Consider the following 24,536-nt stretch of genomic DNA (forward strand, 5'->3'; position numbering starts at 1 on the left):
ACATGGAGTGAAAAAAAAATGCTTAAAACCAAGGATAGAAAAATTTCTAATGGCTAAAACTAAAACAACTATGCAAAAAATCCTGGATTTAATATTTTTGGATTTAATGCAATAGAAGGGGTTTAAGATTCAGAACGTCCCATTTTATACACAAGGAAGCTTGAAAAATTTCTCTCTAGTTAACACACCCAGACTTTTACTATAATTTAATAAATGCAGAGCCTCAGTTTGGGAAGGAGGAATAAGAATTTTTTTCCCTCCAATTTCCACATTTTACATACTACAGGTCTAAAATATCCTTTGGGTGGGTAGCCTTAAAATGTTCCTACCTCCTTAAATAAGTTGCTTTTTAAATACTCACATTTTTCTCCCTCCTCTCTGGCCTGGCACACACATATATCCCCAACAATAATTCCAGAGAAGAACATGGTGTTTTTTCACTATCAGCTCAGAGCAAACTTTCTAAAAAAGATGCGTGTAAGCCTCTCCCCACCCCCACATATTTTGAGTTTTGCTGGATGCCCATTTCCACCCCCCAACTTCTGACATGTTGAGAATATATATATATATATATATATATAAATATTCCTATCAGCCAAAAATACAAGACTGTGTCCAACTCTGATCTGGAAGTGCAGCGGAGGAAGAATTTTTTTCTAGAGAAGATGGAGATATATATCAATTAGGACTCCCTAGCCTAGCAAAATGTTGTTGGCTTGCAAAATAAAAGAGGACGCCTAGAATTTGAATGCCTTCCCTTAAACAGAAACAAAAAACAAAAAAAACCCACACTACTTTCAGATCTAAAATTAAAACGTTCCTCTCCTCCTCTTTCTTAATCGGAAGGCAGGCAGGCGGGCGGACAGACAGACAAATTGTGTGTTTGTGTGTATGTTTGTGTATGCGTGTGTTTGATTAGGCAGTTTTATTTCTTTCTAACTCTCTAAAAAATATCTCTTCTTTAAATACCCACACGATGTATGGGGGCTTTCCAAATTTTTAACACCTCCCTTTGCAATACCCACATATACCCACAAACACACAGAGACAGTTTTATAATTTAGGGGGTGGAGGGGGAAAGGAGAAGTCAGATCTAGAGGAAGGGTGCGGAAGGATTAAATTAATCCCCGGAGGCATTTTTTTTTTTAAAAAAAAAAGATAACCAAAGAATTACCAATGGAAGCCAGAATAATTGAGAGAGGGAAAAAAAAGGGGGGAAAACCCACGAAAGAAAGTCGATGGCGGGCAAATGACTTGTTTCTTTTTCTGCTTTTAAAATGGAACATCTACGGGTTCGTCAGCAGTTCCTTTTTTTTCAAATTAAAAATAAAAAAGGTTCACCAATACGATTATTACAATGATTACTGGCGTTATGATGATGATGATGATGGTGATGGTGATTATTATTTTACACAATGACATGTGCCCAATGTTGGAGCCTGAACTGAAACAGCCTTAAAAAAGGAAAGAACAGAATAGATTTCTTGATTTGGGCCAAGTGTGATTAGACACACAAAAGGAATCGATTCCAATATTAAGTCAAATCTTTGCATTTCATTTTCAGCTTGAGGGGGGGGGGCTTATTGGATATTTATGAAGCCCAGGGCTTTCCCCCCCCCTCCCCACGATTGGCATCTCCCCACGGGACCCCCCTCCCGTCCCGACGGCCTCCACCCGCCTGCTTCTTCCAAGCCCCCTCCCCGTTTTTAATTCTCCCCTTTCTCCCACCCACCCCTACTACCACCACCACCCTCTGCCCGAAAAGCGACGGCTTCGATTCAGAGATCCGTCCGAGTTGCGAGTTGCACCCGCCGAGCGCCCTTTACTTACAGCTGCGGGAATCCGCTCGCAGGACGAGGAAGCAGCAGAAGTAGAGAAAAAGTTGCATCCTTGCGCAAAAAAAAAACAAAACGGGGCTGGGGACGGTGGAAGGGGAAACGGGACCCTATTTTTTAAAAATATCTATATATCTCTGCGTCCTTTTTTTTTCCCCGAAGGATCTTTTAGGCTCCCCAAAAGTTTTCTTCAAAGTTTGCCAAATTGGGCGGGGAGGGGGGGGCGCAGAGTTTTTTTTAAAAAATAAAATTCTACCCCAATTTTTTTTTTTTTTTTTGCTCCTTCTCTCCTTTCTACTCTCGTCCCCCCCCCTCCTCCCAGCCCTGTATAAGAGAGGCAAACCAGGGCTTATCCGAAGCTAGTCTGAGCAGTTCAAACTTGACAAGTCCTCTTAATATGCCTTTTGCACTCCCCGCCCCACCCCGCCCTTCCCCGCCCCGTGGGCTTTTGGTGGAGCTGGGATCGGGGGGGGGGGCGGGGGGCAGAGAGAAATGAATTTGGGAAGGAACAAGCCTTGGCTAAATATCTCGTGCATCCCCCCCCTTTGTCCTCCCCCCACCCAAAAAAACAGACCCAGATCCACCCACCCCCAAAAACTCCTGGCTATATAGGCAACCAGCCTGGGTTTTCTTTCCTTTTTTCTTTTCTGGTTTGCAAGAGGAGAGGCGGAGGGTGGGGGGGAGAAATCCAGAATCAACCCACTCCCCCCCAGTACAAAACAATGCCCAACTTCCAACTCGTCCCCCCCCTTTTTCCCCCCCCTTCGTTTGACCTCCTTTGGCCTCTTACTCAACCGGCAGCTGCAAAGAGCGCTTCTGAGTCAGTGGAAGGAATCATCTCTATAGCCCGCCGGTTGGCTCGGAGGGCGATTTTCTTTCGTGGGTGCGGTATTTTCCTGGCCCCCTCCGCTCCCCTCCCGTGCCTGCCCGCTCGCTCTGCGTAGCTTGGCCCGCTGATGCTCCTCTTCAGCCTGCGCTCTCCTCCACCACCCCCCATAGCCCCCCCCCCAAGGTGGTCTCCATCCCACCCACCCAGGTCTGTTCCCCGGGCGCAACGACGGCGGGTACAATAAAGGAAAAGGCCCTCTAGTCACGCAATGGTCTCGCCTCCTCCTTCCCCCCCCCCCCGTCCCGTTCCAGGACATCTGAGCGGCTGGCTTCCCCCAGCAGCTAATTAAGTTCAAAGGTACTTTATGGTCTTCTTGATGATGTTGTTGCCCGAGGCGAAGTATAAACTCTTTTGGCGGGCAAAGTCAGCGGTGCAAGTTTGAGGTAACACAGGAGGCCCCAGCCGAGAGTGCCTAAGAGTTCTGTGTAAACCAACGTTTTTTTTTCCTTTCCTTTCCTTTCCTTTCCTTTCCTTTCCTTTCCCTCTTGCTTCTTTCCCTCCCTCGTTCTTCTCTCCTTCCCTCCCACCTACTTTCCTTCTTCCTCCTCCCTCTCTTCCTCCCTCCCTCCCTTCCTTCCATCTCCTTCCTTCCTTCCCTCTCTCCTTCCCTTCCTTCCTTCCTCTTCCTCCCTCCCTCCTTTCTTCCTTCTCCTTCCTCCCTCCCTCCCTCTCCTTCTCTTCCTTCCTTCCTTCTTCCTCCTCCCTCTCTTTCTCTCTCCCTCCCTTCCTTTTATCTCCTTCCTTCCTTCCCTCTCTTTCCCTTCTTCCTTCTCCTTCCTTCCTCCCTCCCTCCCTCCCTCTCCTTCTCTTCCTTCCTCCTCCTCCCTCTCTTCCTCTCTTCCTCCCTTCCTTCTTCCTTCCTCTCTTCCTCCCTCCCTCTCTTCCTCTCTCTCCCTCCCTCCCTCCCTTCTCCTCCCTTCCTCCCTTATTCCTTCCTCCTCCTCCCTCCCTCCCTTTCTCCTTCCCTTCCTTTCTTCCTTCCATCTTCTTCCTTCCCTCCCTCCCTCCTTCCCTTCCCTCTTCCCTTCCTCCTCCTTCCTCTCTTCCTCCCTCCCTTCATCCCTTCTCCTTCCTTCCTCCTCCTCCCTCCTGCCCTTTCTCCTTCCCTCCCTCCCTCCCTTCCTTCCTTCATTCTCACTTTCACTGTCCTTCAAACTTTTCACCTTTTACAGTAGTTGCTGATCTGTAGAATAGAACGGTTTATATAGGTAAGTAGGTCCACCTTTGACAAAACGATAAGGAAATGAATGTTTCCTGCTTGACTTCAATGAAATTAATCTATTTAATTGCACCTTGCCACCCAGATCAAATCAGAGATAGGCAGGGAGATCCACAGTCTGAATCTCAGCAAGATCCAGTTAGTTCATTCAAAAACACTTTGCTATCTGACTGCAACTTGGGGGGCTTCCTGGATTCATGGCTTCTGCAGGCGGCAGCTGTGGTCAGGAGGAATTTTGCAGGTATATAGCAGTCAGAATAACAGAGTTGGAAGGGTCCTTGGAGGTCATCTAGTCCAACCCCCTACCATTTCAGACAAATGATTGCCCAATCTCTTCTTAAAAACATCCTAGGTTGTTTCAGTCAGTGGTTTTCTTTCTGGAATGATTTTCAACCGCTCAGGCTAGTCTAGAGCTTTGGGATTTCCTTGTGGTCTTTCATCCAGTAACAATCATTATTGCCCATCCCCTCTTAGAAATGAATGACTATAAGGAAGCCACAACTTCTTAAATGATATTTCCTAAGAAAGAAAATTGGCAAGAGTCTCCTCGTGGCGAGATGGGTTGCAAATAAATATAATAAGTAATAACGATAAAGAAAATAAGTATAACTATCAAGAAATAATATTGATTGGATGTATAGTATAAGACTTTCTGAATGTCGGAGCAGTTTCCTTTTTTTATTTTTATTTTATTTTTGCACAATGCTAATTCAGATGGGGGGAAGAGCCCTGTCCATTGAGTTCTCCAGATTGTGCATTTTTCAAACTAAAATCAAGCAGTTTTTTGAAGCAAAATTCAATTGTCTGTTGATCCCACGCTACTCTCTCCAGTCCTAAGAGGGAAAATAAAAGCTCTTGCTGGCTGAGAGAATCAGAAAAGAGGATTTTTGAAAGGGTGCCATCATTTGGGGAAAAAATAAAATTTCTGCTAACTATGGAACAATTACACTACCCCCTCCTCATACGCACACACACACACAAACACACCTCTCTAGGAAAAAAAAACAGAATCTCAGCTCCGCCTTACACAAAAGGATTACATGTACAGTGAGCAAAATTAAGGATTTCCTGCATTGGAAAGTGATGTTTGTCTGGTTTCACTAAATATGCTTAGATTATGTACGAAAGATTCATCCAGGCTTCAAAAAGTAATCATTCCTGAGACACGATGGAATACTTCAATGTACACAGAAATTGTGTTCCCATAACATATATGTATCCTGAATTAAACCATTTTCTGGCTTTGCACAATACGCCAAACTATATATTAGCCAGTGAGGCTGGATACGCATTCGGAAAAATGAATAATTCCTTTTGCAGGATTTATTGTGAAGGAACCCATGATTCTTCCTCATTGAATAATGGAATAGCAGAGTTGGAAGGAACCTTGGATGACTTCTAGTCCGACCCACTGCTCATTTCAGACAAATCGTTGTCCAATTTCTTCTTAAAAACTTCCAGTGTTGAAGCAAACACAACTTCTAGAGGCAGATTGGTCCAGTGATTGATTGTTCTAACTGTCAGGAAATTTCTCCTTAGTTCTCAGTTGCTTGTTTCCACCCATTGCTTCTTGTCCTGCCCTCAGGTGCTTTGGAGAATACCTTGACTCCCTCTTCTTTGTGGCAACCCCTGAGATATTGGAACACTGCTAGCATGTCACCCCTAGTCCTCCTTCTCATTGAACTAGACATACCCAATTCCAGCAACCGTTCTTATGTTTTACCCTCCAGCCCCCTAATCATTTTTGTTGCTCTTCTCTGCACTCTTTCTAGAGATTCCACATCTTTTTTACATCATGGCAACCAAAACTGGATGCAGTATTCCAAGTGTGGTCTTACCCACACTTTTTAAAGTGGTCTTAACCAGTGGTGGGATTCAAATAATTTAACAACCGGTTCTCTGTCCTAATGACCAGCTGGGTAGGCGTGGCTTGATGGTCATGTGACCATGTGGGCATGGCCAACTCAACGTCACTCACATCGATGGGCGCTTCTCTTTAGCTGTTACAATGTAATAAGGGTTAATCAGAAAGGCAGTTTCTGTAAGCAGAGCAATAAAGATTAGGCTAGAAACAACACCAGAATGTTTCCTTCCTGCCTTCCTTACAGGATTAGCCCTGCAAAGTGGAAAAAAACAAAATAAGATTTCTTCCAACAACCGGTTCCCCGAACTGCTTAGAAGGTTAACAACCGGTTCTCCCGAGTAGATGCTAACTGGCTGAATCCCACCACTGCTATTAACATTTCATGCAATCTTGATTCTCTCCCTCTATTGCAAGACGCTAGATGGGGAAAAAAAACTAGTGAAGTTTAACATGAATCAGACTTCACAGATTGGATAAATGCAGCTTTTGTTTTGTTTTTTTAACAGACAGGGTCTCCAGTGTGTACTGTGAACATAGTGAGAGAATGATGACTATGTCTCTGTAATGTATAGTATTGCATAAGAATGGTCTGGATGACCTTAGAGATACCTTTTGTGGTTTTGAGTGTGCATTTGTTATGTGTAAACACTATGTCACCGTTTCCCAAAAGAATCTAACTGGCGTTTCCCAAGACCGATAAGCAGGAAGGAAAATTGTCTGGTTTCCAAACTTTTTAAAGACATCTAACTGGCGATGTTGATAATGCTTGTTGTATCATTGATCAGATTCCGCTTGCATTCTTTTGAACTGCCTTTCTACAGGTCGTCTTTGATTTACAACTATTCCTATTCCCAACTGAAGTTACAACAACACTGAAAACAGTTGCTTCTGACTGGTCCTTGCACTTACAACCATCCCAGCACCTGTACAGTTATGTGATCAAAATCCAGGTGCTTCGAAACCAGTATGTATTTATGATGGCTGCAGAATCCCAGGGTCACATGATTGCCATGTGTGACCTTCCCAGCCGGCTTCTGACAAGCAAAGTCAACGACGGAAGCCAGATTCACTTAGCGATAGTGTGAGTCATTTAACAACCATGGCAAAAAAACAGCTCATAAAATTGGGCAACGACTCATTTAACAACCACCTTGCTTATCAACAGGAACTCTGGTCCCAATTGTGGTCGTAAGTTGAGGTCTACCTGTATAGTTTATCTCCTAAACCAGGGGTCTCCAACCTTGGCAACTTTCAGACTTGTAGACTTCAACTCCCAGAATTCCTCAGCCAGCCCCTATCCTAAACAGCCCTGCAAGGAAGCTAAGAAGAGGAGCATTTGCAAAGATTCCTGGACAATGAGGCAGCTATGTCTAAGTTGAATGGTTGTCCCAAAAGTGCTTTTCAAAGAGGTAAGTGGACTTCCTTCCTTTTTACTTGAAGACTCCAATTATGATCATAAATCGAGAACTACCTGTAGGTTTGGATTCAACTATACATGGGCAGGTTTTTTTTTCTTTTGTTGTGTCTTCAAGGAGAGCTTGGCTTCTGGTGACTGCCTGGTGGACAAATCCTGCAATTCTATTGGCAAATTTTTCAGAAGTGGTTTTCCCTTCTCTTCTTCCTAGACTGAGAGAGAGAAGGACAGGTGCAATCCCTCTGTTTATGGACTTCTAGGCTGCATAGGGACACAGTGGCTCAGTGGATAAGATCTGAGCTTGTCGATCGAAAGGGCGGCAATTCAGCAGTTCGAATCCCTAGTGCCGCATAATGGGGTGAGCTCCCGTTACTTGTCCCAGCTTCTGCCAACCTAGCAGTTTGAAAGCACGTAAAAAATGCAAGTAGAAAAATAGGGACCACCTTTGGTGGGAAGGTAACAGCATTATGTGCGCCTTTGGCGTTTAGTCATGCTGGCCACATGACCACGGAGACGTCTTTGGACAGCGCTGGCTCTTTGGCTTTGAAATGGAGATGAGCACCACCCCCTAGAATCGGGAACGACTAGCACATATGTGCGAGGGGAACCTTTACCTTAGCTGCATAAACAGAGGGATAGAATCAAGATGACGTGAAGTGTTAATACCACTTTATAATGCCTTGGTAAGGCCACACTTGGAATACTGCATCCAGTTTTGGTTGCCACCGTGTAAAAAAGATGTTGAGACTTTAGAAAGAATGCAGAGAAGAGCAATATAGATGATTAGGAGACTGGGGGCTAAAACATATAAAGAACGGTTGCTGGAATTGGGTATGTCTAGTTTGATGAAAAGAAGGACTAGGGGTGACATGATAACAGTCTTCCAGTATCTCAGAGGTTGCCCCAAAGAAGAGAGAGCAAAGCTATTCTCCAAAGCACCTGAAGGCAGGACAAGAAGCAATGGGTGGAAACTAATCAAGGAGAGAAGCAACCTAGAACTAAGGAGAAATTTCCTGACAGAACAATTAATCAGTGGAACAACTTGCCTCCAGAAGTTGTAAATGCCCCAACACTGGAAGATGTTAGATAACCATTTTTCTGAAGTGGTGTAGGGTTTCCTGCCTAAGCAGGGGGTTGGACTAGAAGACCTCCAAGGTCTCTTCCAACTATTCTATTCTATTCTATTCTATTCTATTCTATTCTATTCTATTCTATTCTATTCTATCCTATCCCATCCCATCCCATCCCATCCCATCCCATCCCATCCCATCCCATCCCATCCCATCCCATCCCATTCTATTCTATTCTTATGGTAAGGAAAGTTGGCTTCGTGCCTAAGGCAGGACCAGAACTCACAATCTCCTGCTACCTGCTGGCTTAACCATGATTAGGAAGGGAGCTCTCAGGAAGGGGGCTAAAGAATGGGAAATTGTGCCAGAGGTTTAGGGGAGGGGGAGGGGGTTCGGGATCGGGGATCGGATGTCAGCTGGCCGAGTGGTAGGACAAAAGAATGAAATCCCGATGACCTGGGGTGGGAAGCTGCTTAAGTCAGAGCAGTGAGTCAGAGAGAAGGAAGGTCAGGCGATTTGCTTTGCTAAAACAACAATTCTCCCGTTTCTGGGTGAGAAGCCGTTGAAGGATCCCGTCATCGTCAATGCCAACTTTCCAGGAAAGGATCAAAGAAATCTAGCTCAAAGCAACGACCTTGCCAGGAGGAAACTCCTTTGGTTTTGCAGACCTTGGAGAAATAACAGGAGAGTTCAGTCACACCCTACTTCGAAAAAATTAAAGCAGAAACACTTCCTTCTCTTCCACCACAAAGCCGAAACCATCAAAATGAAGATTTATTCAGAAGTGGCCTCCTTAGTGACAGCTTCTCTTCAGCTCCTTCAGCCTTTCACTGTGGATGATGATGATGATGATGATGATGATGATGATGATGATGATGATGATAGAATTCTTTATTGGCCAAGTGTGATTGGACACACAAGGAATTTGTCTTTGGTGCATATGCTCTCAGTGTTCATAAGGAGAACAAAATACATCCATCAAGAATAAAAAGATACAACACTTAGTGATATTCATAGGGAGCAAATAAGCAATCAAATCATACTAGGAAACAATCAATATAAATCGTAAGAAACAACGTTACAGTCATGGAGTCATAAGTGGGAGGAGATGGGTGATAGGAATGATGAGAAGATTAATAGTAGTGCAGACAGTGAATAGTTTGACAGTGTTGAGGGAATTATTTGTTTAGCAGAGTGATGGTGTTTGGGGAAAAACTGTTCTTGTGTCTAGTTATCTTTGTGTGCAGTGCTCTATAGCGTCGTTTTGAGGGTAGGAGTTAAAACAGTTTATGTCCAGGATGCGAGGGGTCTGTACATACCCTGTTTTCCCCAAAATAAGACATCCCCTGATAATAAGCCCAATCGGGCTTTTGAGCGCATGGCAATAAGGCCAAGCATTTATTTCAGGGTTCAAAAAAATATAAGACAGGGTCTTATTTTTGGGGAAACACAGTAGATAGATAGATAGATAGATAGATAGATAGATAGATAGATAGATAGATAGATAGATAGAGATACCCTGTTTTCCCCAAAATAAGACATCCCCTGATAATAAGCCCAATTGGGCTTTTGAGCGCATGGCAATAAAGCCAAGTGCTTATTTCAGGATTCAAAAAAATATAAGACAGGGTCTTATTTTCAGGGAAACACGGTATTTTCACAGCCCTCTTTTTGACTCGTGCAGTATACAGGTCCTCAGTGGAAGGCAGGTTGGTAGTAATTGTTTTTTTTTCTGCAGTTCTAATTATCCTCTGAAGTCTGAGTCTGTCTTGTTGGGTTGCAGAGCCAAACCAGACAGTTATAGAGGTGCAGATGACAGATCAATAATTCCTCTGTAGAACTGGATCAGCAGCTCCTTGGGCAGTTTGAGCTTTCTGTGTTGGCACAGAAAAAACATTCTTTGTTGTGCTTTTTTTCAGATAACAGAGTCACGAATATCTAAGAGAAAAAAATGCAATGATCAGAATAACCAGGAACTTTGCTTAAACCTTATTCATTTATTTATTAAATTTATATGCCATCAATCTCACTGTCAAGTGACTCTGGGTGACTTACAAATATTTTAAAAAATGAATGTTATAAAATAATAAATCATCATGAAAGCTAGCTGGCTGATTTTGGGCCAGTCTCAGACCAACATACCTCATAGGGTTGTTGTGGGGGGAAAAGAGGAGGAGAAAGGAGTATTACGTGCTGTATATTTGCCAACTTGAGTTGTTTATAAAGTAATAAAGGTGGGATAAAAATCTAATCAATAAAAGCAAGCTCAGAGAGCACCAAGGACCCCTAAACCTTATTGAATTAATCCAGAGATTAATCCAGACATGCTGGCTGGGGAATTCTTGGAATTGAAGTCCACACATCTTTAAAGTAGCCAAGGTTGAGAAAAACACTGACCTAGTAAATCCATCTCCAGAATAAATCTCCAACAGACCATTTTGCCAAACATTCTGATGTAGCTTTTCTTTTAATTTGGAACCGCAAATAGCTTGTGCAGAGGTTTTTCTCACCCTCTTTGCTAACAATGACACCTGATTAGAGAACAATCAAAAATGTGATTTGCAGGTTGGCACCTTCATAACCAATATGTTCCAATACCTCAGGGGCTGCCACAAAGAAGAGGGAATCAAGCTATTTTCCAAAGCACCTGAGAGTAGGACAAGAAGCAATGGGTGGAAACTAATCAAGGAGAGAAGCAATTTAGAACTAAGGAGAAATTTCCTGACAGAGAGAACAATTAACCAGTGGAAAAACTTGCCTCCAGAAGCTGTGAATGCTCCAACACTAGACGTTTTTAAGAAGATGTTGGATAACCATTTGTCTGAAGTGGGGTAGAGTTTCCTGCCTAAGCAGGGGGTTGGACTAGAAGACCTCCAAGGTCCCTTCCAACTCTGTTATTCTATTCTATTCTAACCTTGCTCTCCCTGTTTTTCTTTTCTTTTCTTTTTTTTTAAATGATCCATTGTCCACAGGCGGCCACAACCTCCAGGGAGAGGGAAGATGGAAAGATCGGTGGGCCGGGAGACAACAATTGCCCGTGACATCAACTGTTTCTTCTACCTCCCATGCTGTGTAATGGGGACAGCATGTCCCTTACAGGGAGACTGAGTCACCAGCACTGCCAGGAATCCAAAGCTATGGCTCCGTCTTTTTCCTTTCAAACTTTTGTGGCATGAATCACCCAGCCCACGGACCGGGTGGCTCACTCCATCCGCCAGCTTAGCCGGGTTTAGAAAACAGAAGAAAGTTGTAAAGAGAAAGTTGCGTCTAAATGTTGTCCTGCTTTGAGTCAGGATTTGGGGAGGGCTCCAGGTCTGATAAATGGCTTCTCTCGGCATTCCCACGTTTTTACAACTTTTCCCCCCTTTACCCAGATCTGGATTAAAATCAACATACAAATAATCCTCAACTATTCGTTCAATGACCGTTCAAAGGTACAATGGCACTGAACGGTGACTTATGACTGTTTTTCACACTTATGACCGTTGTAGCATCTCCACGGTTAGGTGATTCACATTCAGATGCTTGACAACTGACTCACACTTTAAAGTGACATCACTTTATGACGGTTGCAGTGTCTCAGAGTCCTATGACCCCTTTTTGAGACAAGCAAAGTCAATGGGAAAATCAAAATTAATTTAACAACCATGTTACTAATTTAACAATTGCAACAATTCATTTAACAAATCTGGCAAAAAAGTCGTAAAAGGGGGCAAAACTCACTTAACAAATTTCTCACTTAACAACATAAGTTTGGGCTCAGTTGTGGTCATAAATTGAGGACTACAAGTAAAGGGCCAGAGAATTTGGTGAGAATACTTGTGTAAAGAGGGGAGTCCAGGTTTCATTGGCATCATCTACAGTTCAGATCAGATGAGAGCCTTGGGTGAGGTTTTTTTATTATTATTTTTTTATTAGATTTTTAGCATGCCTTTATTACTTTATAAGTAACTCAAGGCAGTGAACGTACATAATACTCTCTCCTATTTTCCCCATAACAACCCTGTGAGGAGAGCTAGGCTGAGAGAGAATGATTGGCCCAAAGTCATCCAGCAGCAGGGGTGAAATCCAAAATTTTTCCCTACCGGTTCTGTGGGCGTGGCAGGTGAAGGATATTGCAAAATCTCCATTCCCACCCCACTCCAGGGGAAGGATACTACAAAATCCCCATTCCCTCCCCTCCTGGGGGAAGGATATTGCAAAATCTCCATTCCCACCACACTCCAGGGGAAGGATATTGCAAAATCCCCATTCCCTCCCCATTCCTGGGGGAAGGATATTGCAAAATCTCCATTCCCATCCCACTCTGGGGCCATCCAGAGGTGGTATTTGCCGGTTCTCCGAACTACTCAAAATTTCCGCTACCGGTTCTCCAGAACCTGTTAGAACCTGCTGGATTTCATCCCTGTCCAGCAGGCTTTCATGCTTAAAACAAGACTAGAACTCATGGTCACCTGGTGATTGGCCAGAAGTTACCTAGCTGGTTTTCATGTCTAAGGGGCGACTAGAATTCACTGTCTCCTGGTGATTGGCCCAAAGTCACCCAGCCAGCTTTCATGGCTAAGGCGGAACTAGAACTCACAGTCTCCAGACCTAGGAGATGGCTGGTTAATGATTTGACATCGTGTGCAAACTCAGGAAATGAGATAACAACAACAGACCTCATTAGATTGTGGGAACACAGCCTGAGTGACTCAGTAGAGCCTGAGGAACAGTCCAAGGAAGATCTAAAAAAACCAAACAGCCTCAAACCTCAAGGAGTTTCCTTGTAGGAACCCAAAGATTTGCTCTCAGTTAGGGAGATCCAAGCTTTTTAAGCTGGTTCATTCATTTGGAATTGAGAGCACGCTCACAAAATGGTTGCCATAATGGGACTAATCATTTCACGCACTCGGAATTGCAACCTTTTATAATACCTTTGAATATATCTGAGTCTGGAAGCTTTCTTAAAGACACAGGTGTCCGACCCAATGTTCCGACCATTTTTGCTTGCAGTCATTAAGCAAACACAGATTGTAAAGCAGCTTCAGCCATTGTTAAGCAAAAACCGGGGTTGTTAAGCAAAGCAATGGTTTCCTATGGGTATGGTTTTGCCAAAATCCAGAAATGCCAGGGTTTGGTAAAACCATTGTAAAATGCAGTCATGGGACCATGGGACACTGCAAACAGGTGTAAATGCAGCGACGTTGTGGAGTGCCTGAAGTTCAGTTGTAGAGAGGGCTTGGGTTGCAAGTCTGCCAGGTCGTAACTTTGAACAGTCGCTAAGCAACCAGCCATAACTCGAGAACTACTAGTTGTATTAGCTAGTCCATTTTTTTTCTTTGCCATCAGTCATCTTTCTGTTTACTTTATTTTTAATGAAAAGACTCTAAAAAAAATTAAAATAAACTCAACAGGGCCATAAATGCTCCACAGGAGATGTTCCTGCTCACAATGGATCCGTGGGCTGAAGATCCAAGCAAGCCACATGCTGCACCTCCAATATGTACCCTGGTTCCTTGAAATAAGACCTATCCAGAAAATAAGCCCTAGCATGCATTTTATGTTTGGGCCAGTGGTGAAATGTAAATTTTTTTACTACCGGTTCTGTGGGCGTGGCTTGGTGGGGGAAGGGGTAATGTGACTGGGTGGGCATGGCCAACTTTTTTTTTTTTTTTTACTTTTAAAACCATTTTTTCGACAACCTCTTTGGCCGAAGAGGTTGTTAAAAAAATGCTTTTAAAAGGCTCTGACGATCCCAGCTGAGCCACGCGATCATCAGAGGCTTTTTTTTTACTTTTAAAAGCATTTATTTCAGCCAAAGAGGTGTAGAAAAAAATGCTTTAAAAAAAAAAAAGCCTCTGATGATTGTGCGGCTCAGCTGGGCATGGGGGGGGGGGCAGAGATTTTTGCTACCAGTTCTCTGAACCACCCGCCGCCATCGCTACCAGATCGGGTGATCCAGTCCAAACCAGGAGCATTTCACCCCTGGTTTGTGCCTATTATAAGCCCTACCCCCAAAATAAGCCCAATTTAAAAGCCTGCGCAGCCGCGCAGCCGCCCATTCTCTCTGGTTACTTGTGGTGCCATGGCCATGAGGTGAGGCGTGGTGGTGGTGGAGCTACTCCATGCATCCCACACCGGCTTACCTTAAGACCCCACAGCCAGGTTATCCACGCCCCAACACCTGCCTTGCGGCAGCAGCACCAACAACTAGGTGGAGCAGGAGCCCACATGGCCCCCGGCCCACTTCTGCTTGCTCATGGCCGCAATGGAGCAGGAGGCCGAGTGGTGTGATGGTGTTGTGGCTGCGAGGCAAGGCAGGTGTCAGGGCGTGGATGGTGTGGCTGCGGGGGCCCTGAGGTAAGCCAATGCAGGGCGCGTGGGGTAACTTGGCCCGCCTCATCTCGTGGTCACGGCACCAGTGCATTGCTCCCGCTCCTGCTCCATTGTGGCTGTAAGTAAGCAGAGGTGGGCTGGCAGCCATACAGGGTCCTGCTGGTTCCATGGCCACAAGGTGAGGCAGGTGTCAGGACATGGGTGGCCTGGCTGCGGGGGCCCTCAGGTAAGCCAGTGCGTGGCAGCTCCATCCTCCCCTGGCTCGCAGCGGTGATGCTGGTACACCGCAAGCAAGCAGAAGTGGACCTCACGTACACGGGGAAAAAATAAAGACATCCCCTGAAAATAAGCCTTATTTTGGGACCCAAAAGAAAATAAGACCCAGTCTTATTTTCGGAAAAACATGGGTACTTATGTCAAATATTGGGGTGCAAATCCAAACACATGTTTTTGCGTGATGAGGGTTGGCAGCAGGTGCACATGAACCCCAGTTTAAATTATTTGGTTAAAACTCAACTTCTATTTTCCAAGCTTCCCTAAACTAAGGTATCCTCCATTTATGCACACTTCAGCCCCCCTAATTCTCAATATGGCCATGGATGTTGGCTGTGGGATTCTGGGAGTTGAAGTCCATGCATGGTAGTTGTGGAATTCTGGGAGTCGAACTCTATGCATAGTGGCTGGGGAATTCTGGGAGTTGCAGTCCATACATCTTAAAGTTTGCTGAGATTGAGAAACACTGCCCTAGTGAATAAAAGTTCTAATGAAAAATTACTGGCACAAATCATACTCATAAGAAGTTATTGCTCATATTTTACCAATTAATTGAAATCCTCCCAAAAAATATTTAGGATAGGAAGAGGATAAGCAGTTTCTCTTTCATGCCTCAGTACAGTTTTTTTCCTTTTTAGGGGTTATGTTACGCCTGTGCATTTACTCAAGAGTAAACCTCACTCTGGAATGTAGGATTGAGACCTTCTCCAAATTCCCTAAATTTTAAGATACAAAAATCTTTGGCCAGAGGTAAGATCTGACTGCGGCATAATTCTTTGCCTATTATGGGCTGCATTCTTTTAAAAGGACGACGGGGGAAAATAAAAACATTAGAAATGAGAAAAATCTCATCACCGAAGCCTTCCCTCTTCCAAAGTTTTGCTCACAATGTGGTTAGATTAATGTGCATTAAGCTCATATTCTATGCTGGTTGTTTGGCTGCTATGTTTCTAGAAAAACAGGATTAAAGCATAGAGAGCCAGTTTGGCCTAGTGCAGTGATGGCTAACCTTTTCGTTGCTGTGTGCCGAAAGCATGCGCACACCCATAATGCAATACGCGCCTCCATGTGCCCTGCCCCGCGCTTGTGCATATGACCCCCATGCATGACCCCTGTCCCCCGCGCATGTAGGCATGCTCTCTATGTGTGTGCCCCAACCGTGCATGGGTGTGTGTCTCCCGTATGCGCCCCGCCCCTCGCACATGCGCGGCAGAGACCCGAAAACCAGCTGGCCAGTGCGAGGCGCGCGCGCATGTGTGGTGCAGCTGAGCTGGGGTGACGGCTCACATTTCGGCAGAGAGGACTCTGCATGCCATCTGTGGCACGTGTGCCATAGGTTCGCCATCACGGGCCTAGTGGTTAAGGCATCAGGCTAGAAAGCAGGAGACTGTGAGTTCAAGTCCCATCTTAGCCATGACAGGCAACTAGGTAACTTTCAGTCAATCTCTCTCAGTCCAATTCACCTCATAAAGCGTTATTATTGTGAAGAAAATAGAAAGAGGAAGGTGTGTTAAATATGTTCACACCTTGAGTTATTTGTAAAATAATACAAGCTGGATATATATAAATATATATACATAAATAAAATAAAATGTTAAAATTAAGAAGGGTTGCTAGAGACCACCTAGTCCACCCCAACCTCTAACTTAGTGCTTTTACAAGTTTCCCTGGAAAATTTCTGCTTAAATGCTACCAGTGCAGGGGACAACCCCCCCCCCCATCTTCTTAGGCCTTATCTTTCATATCTCCAATATTCTATTGATTACTATTAAAAGTGTATCAGATGATTGAGATGAAATTAAACTACCCTGCCATTTCCAAATCTATTGATTCCACTTCTGCCTTCCAAAGTCGTGTTCGTTAAAAAAAAATTCCTCTCAGAACTCCTTTCCACTTTTAAAAATTATGGAGGACTCCCCAAAAGAACCTCTGTTGGCACAGGTTTAATTGATCAATATTTACCATATTAAAAATTAAAATGATGCATTCGCTTCCACTATTGCTTTTCACGGCTGTTAGTTGGGATTTTAATTTTGTACCGTGTTTCTCCGAAAATAAGACCCTGTTTTATATTTTTTTGAACCCCGAAATGAGAGCTTGGCCTTATTTTCAGGGAGATCTTATTATTTTATTTATTGATTGATTTATTTTATTCAATTTGAATACCGCCCTTCTCCTAGTGGACTCAGGGCGGTGCACAGCCAAAACTAAAACACATACCAATACAAAATTTAAAATTATTAAAAGAATTACATACTTTGGCCCAAATTTAAAACAATTCAAATGAAAACCCATTTTGGGGTGTGTCGAGCAAGATGGAGCTCCTCTTGCCATTTTACCTGACTTCCAGCTCTGTGTTTAAATATTTTTGGGGAGGGCTTATTTTTGGGGGGGAGGCTTATTTTAGCGCATGTGCTCAAAAGCCCGATTGTGCTTATTATCAGGGGATGTCTTATTTTCGGGGAAACAGGGTATTATTTTTTAAGATAGACTGACAAATATTTTTGATTTCATGGACTCCTGAGAGGGTTTTGTGGGAACTCCAGGGGTCTTAGGACCACACGTTAAGAAATGTTTCTCTAAAGCTGTGTGTCTGAAATCTTGACAACTTTAATATGGGTGGATTTCAACTCCCAGAATTCCCCAGCCGGTAGCTGGTTGGGGAATTCTGGGAGGTGAAATCCACCCATATTAAAGTTGCCAGTATTAAAAAAAAAAAAACCCACTGTTCTAAAGCATCACAGAATAAATATGGTCTGACCTCTGTCCAATGGCTTTTTCAATATTGGAAGATGGCTATTTATGTCTACAACGCTGGAACACGATCCAGCCAAGATTAAGTGGTTTATGTGTCCCGATCTGGCTAAAATTAGTCTTGGTTACGCATGGTTGGAAGCAGCGCAGTTTAAGCGAGACAGTCTGAGGAAGGAAAGCACAGGCCTATCACTAAATGTGGGTTGATTGATATCATAGATAAATTGAATATCCACATTCAGAAATGGCCTCAAAATTAAATCACTGAAATAGACTGCAAAATACCCAAAAGCTTTCTCCTTCAAGCAGTTTGGCAGCTGCTAGCCCGAGATTGTATTTTAAACTATTTTATTAAAACTCCTTTTAAAGTGATGATGAAAACTCTGCTTAGACGAAGTTTGCCTCCTGTAACCAGTGCCAGCTGTTTTGGGGGGCATTTAGGCTGCCCAATATAGTTAGTCCTTGACTTACAACCATTTCTTTAGTGACCATTCAAAGTTACACTGAAAAAAATGACTTTTTTTCATTTTTCACATGACCGTTGCAGCTTCCCCATGGTCATATGATCAAAATTCAGGTGCTTAGCAACTGGTTCATATTTATGACGGTTGCAGTGTCCCAGGCTCACGTAATCAGCTTTTGCAAACTTCTAACGGTGCAAAATCAATGGGGAAACCTGATTCACTTAATAACAATGTTACTAGCTTAACGACTGCCATGATTCACTTCACAACTACGGCAAGAAAGGTCGTAAAATAGGGCAAAGCTCACTGAACAACTGTCTTGCTTAGCAGTGGAAATGTGCGTGGTCGTAAGTCGAGGACTACCTATATCAGAAATAGAAAAGCTGAATTGTTGTAAATAATATGGCCTGTGTGATGGACAGGTGTTCTTTGACTTATGGGAGCAGTTGAGCCTAGCATTTATAGTCACAAATCGTGACAGTCATAAAGCAGGTCACCATATGACTGGACCCATTTCTACTACTACCTTTTTTTACAGAGGTCATTAAGTGAATATGGCGGTCGCTAAGCAAACACAGTGCTTGTTAAGTTTGTTTACTGTGTTCGCTTAATGACCACTGCATTCACAACCCATTGTTCTCTACGGGTATTTTTTGCAGAAATGCCAGTTTCTGGCAAAAAACATTGTAAATCCAGAGAGTCAGTTAGATCTAGTGATTAAGGCACCAGGCTTAAAAGTGGGAGGCCGTGAGTTCAAGTCCCGGCTTAGTCATGAAACCCAGCTGGGTGACTTTGGGCCAGTCCCTCTACCTCAGCCCAACCTGTCAGGTGGGTTGAATTCATCTCACAGGTTATTGTTGTGGGGAAAATGGAAGGAGGAAGGTATGTTGGATATGTTTGCCACCTTGAGTTTTTTGCAAAAATAATAAAAGCAGGATACAAATAAATAAAAGTAAATATTAAAGCGCAGTTAGGTGACTGCAGGACACTGGAAATGGCTGTCAATGCAGTTGGTTGCCAAGGGTCCAAAATGAGTCTTGAGGTGGGAGTGGAGTACCTGCTGGGTAATTAGTACCTGCTCTGTGGTGAATTATAGCTTTGAAGAATCACTAAGCAACCGGTCATAAGTCAAGAACTACCTGTAAAATGATTATGAAAATTACATACTTAGAAACAGCTTCTAAATTTCTAGAATTTCACTTCCTTGCCGTGGAGCAAACAAGATTGGACTAAAATTATATTGGCGTTCGGTGTCTCAGCGGAACGATTTTTCCAAAAAGGAGACGCCAAGCCCGTTAGTGGCTTTGTTTGCTAATCTCAAGGCAGAGGTATTGCAAACCACCCCATCCCTTTTAAGGCACTTCAAGAGCTTTTAGCAGGTTTGTTGACTTCACCTGCTTCTTTTGCTGAAGTTCTAAGTGGTTTTTCCTCAATTGTTGCAACAGGTTGGGCTAAGCTTTGCCATTAGCTTAGGCGGGTGGGGCTTGGAGACCGGCCCAGAAAGCAACAGCCTGCTTGGGCAAAGCAAATATCTGGGGAGGTTATGAGGGGTTTCTCTTGTGTTCCTTGACAGTTTCTCTTTCCACTGTAGAAATTAAGTTGTCATTGGGGAATGTTTGGCATCTCATAAACATCAGCCCATGATGCAAGATCTAAGTTTCATAGAACAAATAAAACCAGAGTCCTCACTTAAGGTAAAGGTTCCCCGCACACATACGTGCTAATCGTTCCTGACTCTAGTAGACGGTGCTCATCTCCATTTCAAAGCCGAAGAGCCAGCGCTGTCCGAAGACGTCTCCGTGGTCATGTGGCCGGCATGATTAAACGCCAAAGGCGCACGGAACACTGTTACCTTCCCACCAAAGGTGGTCCCTATTTTTCTACTTGCATTTTTTACATGCTTTCGAACTGCTAGGTTGGCAGAAGCTGGGAAAAGTAGTGGGAGCTCACCCCGTTACGTGGCACTAGGGATTCGAACCCCTGAACTGCCGACCTTTCGATAGACAAGCTCAGCGTTTTAGCCACTGAGCCACCGCGTCCCAAGTTAAGTCCCATAGTCTTCACTTAAGCAGGCACAAATGACCAGGCTCAAATTATCACACAGGTACAGGTAGTCCTCGACTTACAACAGTTCGTTTAGTGACCGTTCAAAGTTACTACGGCACTGAAAAAAAATGACATGACCATTTTTCAGAGTTACAATCTTTGCAGCCTCCCCATGGTCAAGTAATCAAAATTCAGATGCTTAGCCATTGGTTCATATTTATGACCGTTGCAGAGTCCTGGGGTCATTTGATCCCCTTTTGCAACCTTCTGACAAGCAAAGTCAATGGGGGAACCAGATTCACTTAACAACCGGATTACTAAATTATCAAATGCAGTGATCCACTTAACAACTGAGGCAAGAAAGGTCGTAAAATGGGGCAAAATCCACTAAACAAATATCTCGCTTAAGAACAGAAATTTTGGGCTCAATTGTGGCCGTAAGTCGAGGACTACCTCTAGTCCTCGACTTACAACCATTCGTTTAGTGACCATTCGAAGTTACAGTGGCACTGAAAAAAGTGACTTACGACCGGCATTGTGGCATCCCCATGGTCACATGATCAAAATTTCAGCATTTGGCACCCAGCATGTATTTACGACAGATGCAGGACCCAGGGTCATATGATGGCCATTTGGGATCTTCCCAGTAAGCTTCCAACAAGTAAAGTGAAGTGTGGGGGGAGCAATACTGGATTTGCCTAATGGCACTTTTTTCAGCACTGAAAAAAGACTTACGACTGTTTTTCACAAGTACGACCTTTGCAGCATTCCCATAGTCACGTGATGAAAATTCAGATGCTTGTCAACTACCTCATATTTATGACGGTTGCAGTGTCCCAGGGTCACGGGATCACCCTTTGAGACCTTTTGACTGGCAAAGTCAACGGGGAAGCCAGATTTGCTTAACAACCGTGTTGCTAATTTAACAACTGCAGTGATTCGCTTAACAACTGTGGCACAAAAGGTCATAAAATGAGGCAAAATTCACTTAACAAATGTTTCACTTAAGCAACAAAAATTTTGGGCTCAATTGCGGTCGTAAGTCAAGAGCTACCTGTAATATGTTGACAGAATGATTGAGATAACTGGTTTTTAAAGAGATGTATACAAGTACTGAATTATATACCGACACTTTGGAATGTAATGTTCAGAACAAAGATAAGTTTCTTTGCACTCAGACAATAGTAAAAAGACTAGGAGATGGAAAAATACTATAATTTCAGATGCAAAGGATTGGATTTCCAAGATGTGTGATTTGGCCATATTTGAGAAAATTATATGCTTGGTTAATCAGAAAATGGCACATTACCTATCCCTTTGGGAAAAATATTTGAACAGGATTGGTAAACATTAAAAACTTAAGTTTTATTTTTCTTAAGACTTACAAAATCAGGCGATATAGTTATAATTGCAGTTTTTGTGTGTTCTTCTTATCCATTTTCTTACATAAAGTTCTTTTTCTGTTCGTTTTTATGTATAGTAAACTGTTTACTTTTATTTCACATTATTTTATGTGTGTCTGATTGAAAAGGGAACATTAAAAGTACTTGTTTTTTTGGGGGGGGAAAAAAGAGCTATGAAACCAAATCTCTATGTAGATTCTCAGTCATCCAGGTCATGGTTTTCCCGAAGGTGTTTTTCAAGAGGCAACTGCACTTTCTGATTTTTCTTTGAAGACATTTTGCTTCTCATCCAAGAAGCTTCTTCAGCTTCTTCAGAAAAAATAGCTTTAACAGATTAACAGAGTTGGAAGGGACTTTATTGGCAGGGGTGGGTTCTAACATTTTTTACTACCGGTTCTGTGGGCGTGGCTTATTTTGTAGGTGTGGCATGTGGGGGTAATGTGATTGGGTGGGCGTGGCCCACCCAATCACCATTTTTTCTACAACCTTAAGAGGTTGCAGAAAAAAATGCTTTTAGAAGCCTCTGATGATCAGGCAAGTCAGCTGGGATTGCCAGAGGCTTTTAAAGGCATTTTTTCCCTACAACCTCAAGAGGTTGTAGAAAAAATGCCTTTAAAAGCCTCTGAGATCCCAGCTGAGCCGCACGATCATCAGAGGCTTTTTTTTTTTTTACTTTTAAAAGCATTTTTTCAGCCGAAGAAGTTGTAGAAAAAATGCTTTTAAAAGTAAAAAAAAAAAAAGCCTCTGATGAGATGGGCGGGGTAAGCGAGTGGTGACCGACCGGGGACCGATTCGGGGGCATGGCCAGCCAATGTTATTACCGGTTCTCCGAACTACTACAAATTTTTACTACCGGTTCTTGCGAACTGGTGCGAACCGGGAGCAACCCACCACTGTTTATAGGTCATCTAGTCCAACCCTCTGCTCAAGCGGGAGACCCTACACCATTTCTGACAAATGGCAGTCCAATCTTTTCTTGAAAGTCTCAAGTGATGAAGCTCCCACAACTTCCGCGGCCCCGTTGTGAACCGGTAGTAAAGGTAAGTAGAACCCACCCCTGAACCATTCATCATATGTTTTAGTAACCTAGTTACTCAATTAATTGATTTACACACAGTGGCCCCAGGACAAAATGTCTTTGGTTTAAGAGTTTCCAATAGATGCATCTAATTTGTATTTAGCATTCCCAATCCAGTCAGGGTTCCTACAGAGAGGGGGGAAATAAAAAAATTAAGATCAAAGCCGGCCCCCAGTTTTATGATTGTCGAAAGCGCTGTCCAATCCTAAAACTATGTCAATACAAAACTGAACTGAGCGTTATTTAACAACACAGCTGCTCTCTTTTTAACTGACCTGTTGAAGCACGTTAGGCAAACTCTGCTGATTGATCAAAAGGAAGGAATAAGATAAATAAAGCCTGACATCTGTTCAGCAGTGACTAACAAAATTCATTAATGTTGAATAAATCTTCACTTTGCATTTTCTCAGTTTCTCGTATTTCGCTGCTAAATTCATTCTTTCTTATTTTTGGCGGGAGAGAAAAAAAACTTTTAATTTTTTTTTTTAAGCCACAAGATACAAATTTCTGCCAAGGTTTTGTGAATTTTTTTCTCCTTATTAGTCCTTGAGTTATGACCTCAACTGAGATCAGAATTTCTGTTGCTAAGCAAGGGGCTGATGCCTAATTTTACCATCTTTTTTGACATGGTTGCTAAGTGAATCACTGCAATTGTTAAGTGAACCATGTGGTCATTAAGTGAATCTGGCTTCCACCATTGACTTTGCTTATCGGAAGCTGGCTGGGATGGACTAAAATAGTGATCACATGACATCCGGATCCTGCAACCATCGCAAATATATGCCAGTTGCCTAGGGGTGAAATTAAAAATTTTTCCCTACCAGTTCTGTGGGCGTGGCTTGGGCGTGGCAGGGGAAGGATACTGCAAAATCCCCATTCCTACCCCACTCCAGGGGAAAGATATTGCAAAAACCCCATTCCCTCTCCACTCCTGGGGGAAGGATATTGCAAAATCTCCATTCCCACCCCACTCTGGGACCAGCCAGAGGTGGTATTTGCTAGTTCTCGGGACTACTCAAAACTACCAGTTCTCCAGAACCTGTCAGAACCTGCTGAATTTCACCCCTGTAGTTGCCAAACACCTGAATTTTGATTGATCGTGGGGATGATGTGACAGTTGTAAATGTGAGGTTGTAAGTCACTTTTTTCAGTGCCATTGTAAATTCAGAGGTCACTAAATGAATGGTTATAACTCAAGAACTACCTGTAACCACTTAATAGGTTTAAAAGGTGTGTTTTGCATTTCTTGATTATTGATCTCTTTCTCTCTTTCTTTCTCCTTCCTTCCTTCCTTCCTTCCTTCCTTCCTTCCTTCCTTCCTTCCTTCTTTCTCTTTCTTTCTTTCTTTCTTTTTTGGTGTACGTTGCCCAGAGTCACATTATCTTGGTTGGATGCCCATATAAATGTTTCCAACGAATAAATCAAGCAATTTTTAGGAGTACTTTTTTTTCTCTCTCTTATTTGAAAGGATTGTTTGTAGGAGTGTAGACAAAGCAGAAGAGATGAAAAACCCGTTTTAGAATTGGAGGCCTCCAGGATTTTCCAGTTTATAGATTTGTTTGAATTGAAAAAATGTATATGTTGCCAGCAACATATGAGAAAACATCACAAAAATCGTAAAATCCCTGTAGTCTATCAAATGAAAAAGAAAGAAATAGAATTATGCGAAATACCATAGCTGCCATCCAACAAGCCTGAATGCTCTCTTAAGGTGGACTGGTTTTATAATCTCAAAACGTAACCAACACAGGGCTACTGCTTATCTCAGGAAACAAGCTACTCCAGAGGTTGCTACACTGAGTAAATCAATCTCTCACTTACAACCCACCCCACCCAGGCACCCAATTGCTTTGAGGGTGAAGACCAGAACATAATCTGTATATGAGTTTATGTAGGTTGTTTCAGATTG

The 24,536-nt window shown here is 43.1% G+C and overlaps 1 protein-coding gene across 3 annotated transcripts in view; it reads right to left on the reverse strand.

Annotated features, from left to right (window-relative positions):
- Positions 1–2,443, reverse strand: part of CRLF1 (cytokine receptor like factor 1) — a 57,504-nt gene extending 55,061 nt beyond the window's left edge. Inside the window, exon 1 of one of the 3 annotated variants that reach the window (XM_060694836.2) lies at positions 1,831–2,443. In XM_060694836.2, the coding sequence (XP_060550819.2) occupies positions 1,831–1,888 (58 nt within the window). In that variant the 5' untranslated portion in view covers positions 1,889–2,443. The remainder of the gene's footprint in view (positions 1–1,830) is intronic. The other 2 variants (XM_087875861.1, XM_087875932.1) reach the window with 2 other exon arrangements.
- Between the last annotated feature and the right edge of the window lie 22,093 nt (positions 2,444–24,536).

This window comes from Pantherophis guttatus, chromosome 1, assembly GCF_059756535.1.
Source record: "Pantherophis guttatus breed Tessera chromosome 1, ASM5975653v1, whole genome shotgun sequence".
NCBI classification, from domain to species: domain Eukaryota; kingdom Metazoa; phylum Chordata; class Lepidosauria; order Squamata; family Colubridae; genus Pantherophis; species Pantherophis guttatus.